At 61.2% G+C, this 2,029-nt stretch overlaps 1 protein-coding gene across 1 annotated transcript in view; it reads right to left on the bottom strand.

The window, feature by feature from the left end:
- Positions 1-2,029, bottom strand: part of BSN (bassoon presynaptic cytomatrix protein) — an 85,182-nt gene that overhangs the window by 1,280 nt on the left and 81,873 nt on the right. The window contains exons 11-13 of the mRNA XM_011375462.2: positions 1,469-1,600; positions 1,186-1,240; positions 728-820 (exon numbers count right to left, since the gene is read on the bottom strand). Coding sequence (XP_011373764.1) covers positions 1,200-1,240; positions 1,469-1,600 — 173 coding nt within the window. The 3' untranslated portion in view covers positions 728-820; positions 1,186-1,199. The remainder of the gene's footprint in view (positions 1-727; positions 821-1,185; positions 1,241-1,468; positions 1,601-2,029) is intronic.

Here is a 2,029-nt window from a genome sequence, read left to right as displayed (position 1 = left end):
AGTCCCTCCGCCGTTCCTCTAGAGACAGGCGGCCCTTTCTGTAACACCCCGGCCCCTTCCCACCAGCAGGCCTGGCTGCAGCGGGGCTGTCTTCTGATTGGCTTGGTGACCATTTGGCCTCGCTGCACACATGCCGGCCTCCCATGAGAAGCACCCAATTGTCTGTACTCAACCTGAGAGGCGGCCAGGGAGAGAGGACGAGGGCCCCAGGGCCGCGACATGTTAGGAGTTGGTTCTCGGCTGTGCACAGAGCAGCCAGGCCACCCTCCCACCATCCTGAATGACCTCCTCCTCCTCCCCTACAGAGGCAGGGCCAAAGCTGGAGAAGCTTCCAGGAGGAGGCGTCTCATCCTGCCTTGGCCACTGCAGCCCAGACAGAGCCAGGGCTCCCATCCTGAGGCCCTTCCACTCTCTCCCTGGGCTGACCTGGCCTGGGGCTGAGACTACCTGTCCTGGTGACCTCCCTTTCCTCTCTGTCCCTTTCCAGTCTGCCTTTCTGCTCATTCTGCTCCTCCTTCTTATGTATGGGTCATGAGCTCAACGTGTGAAGTCAACAGTGTCTTGACTCCATGCCCAGTGGTCTCTGCCTCCCAGGTAGCTTCTGGGCCAGTCGCAGCTGAAGGAAGCCCACCAGGCCCTTCCTAGGCCCCGCTTGTAGGAACTGGGTGGGTCTAGTCAGCCAGGCCGTGGCCAGCCATGCCCCCCGCCCCCCAGTCCTGACACTCACTGTTATACGCAGAGTTCAGAGCTGCGCCCAGGCCTCGGACTCCAGAGATTTTTCCACAGCAATGGTATCGTCTCCCTTCGTCTCTTCGAGAGCCTGTGGAACATTTACAGAGGAGGGCTGGGGGGAGCTGTACCCCAGGCCCCCCCAACCCAACCTAAGGCCAACTCAGCTGCAAGAGGGACAGGGGGCGGTGGAGCAGGACAAAGGGACAGGGGCCCCAGCTTCCCTTTGCTGGGGACCTCCACTGAGTGGGCCGCATGTTGGGGCCTCTGTGCACAGGGTCCCTTCTCCTCCTCCTCCCCCACCCACACTCGCAGGAGAGGACACTGCCGCTCTGGCCACGCCACCTGCTGCTGAAGACCGGACTCCTCGTAGAGGGCCCCTCAGGACTCAGAGGCCCCACGTGAACACCTCAGACCTTTCCTGGGGGAGGCTGGGTACAGGTAGCTCATACTCACCCTGCGGGGCACGGTCACCAGAACGAGGAGAATTTTTTGCCAAAAGCAGAGACGGCTGTGACATAGAAAAAGGAGAGGCGTCAGGAAGTTGAGCCAGACTCCCAGACAGTCAGGGCCATTTGGCACAGTGAAGCCAAGCTCAGCCCAAGGGGCAGAGATTCCCCCAAGAACCACCGGGCCAGCCTGCGCCTGGGTGACCAAGCCTGGAATCATTCCCCAGGCCCGACCTCTGCCGGGGCCTGGAGCAGCTGCCCACCTGGACCTGGCTGCAGGCAGCGCTTACCTTCTGTCAGCTTGCCGGCCTGCTCTGCTGCCCCGCCGGGGAGGATCTTGGAGAGCACGCTCTCCCCATCGGCACCCGGCTGGCCGGCAGGAGCCCCGGGGGTCCCTCCAGGCCTGGCTCCAGCCTTCACGCCTAGGGGGAAAGAAGCCACCATTATGAGCCAAGCTTGGCCTGGCTCTTCAGGTTCCCAGTGGGAGAGTAGCCATGAGGGAACCTGAACACAGGTACCCTGTGCAGGGGGAGGGCGAGGAGGAAGATAGAGAAATAAAGAGAAGAACAGGAAGAACAAGAGTGGGAAGAAGCAGATAAAAGGAAGTTGAAAGTAAAGAAGGAGAAAGGAAGGAAAAACAGAGGAGGATGAGAAGCTGGAAGAGAGGAGGGAAGGGGAAGGAGGGAGAGCGTAAGAGGCCGTGGTCCCGGCCCCGTGCTCACTAGTCCCTTCCAGGTTCCCTGCCCAGAGCTGCCTGGGCCTTAAGGCCCCAGTGCTGGTGACCCCATTGCTCATTCTAACCCACTGGGCACTTCTCAGGGAGCAGTGAGGACATGCAATTCAGGGGAGCT

The sequence above is a fragment of the Pteropus vampyrus genome, unplaced genomic scaffold (genome assembly GCF_000151845.1).
Source record: "Pteropus vampyrus isolate Shadow unplaced genomic scaffold, Pvam_2.0 Scaffold271, whole genome shotgun sequence".
NCBI lineage: Eukaryota > Metazoa > Chordata > Mammalia > Chiroptera > Pteropodidae > Pteropus > Pteropus vampyrus.
This window is presented reverse-complemented; position numbering and strand designations above follow the sequence as displayed.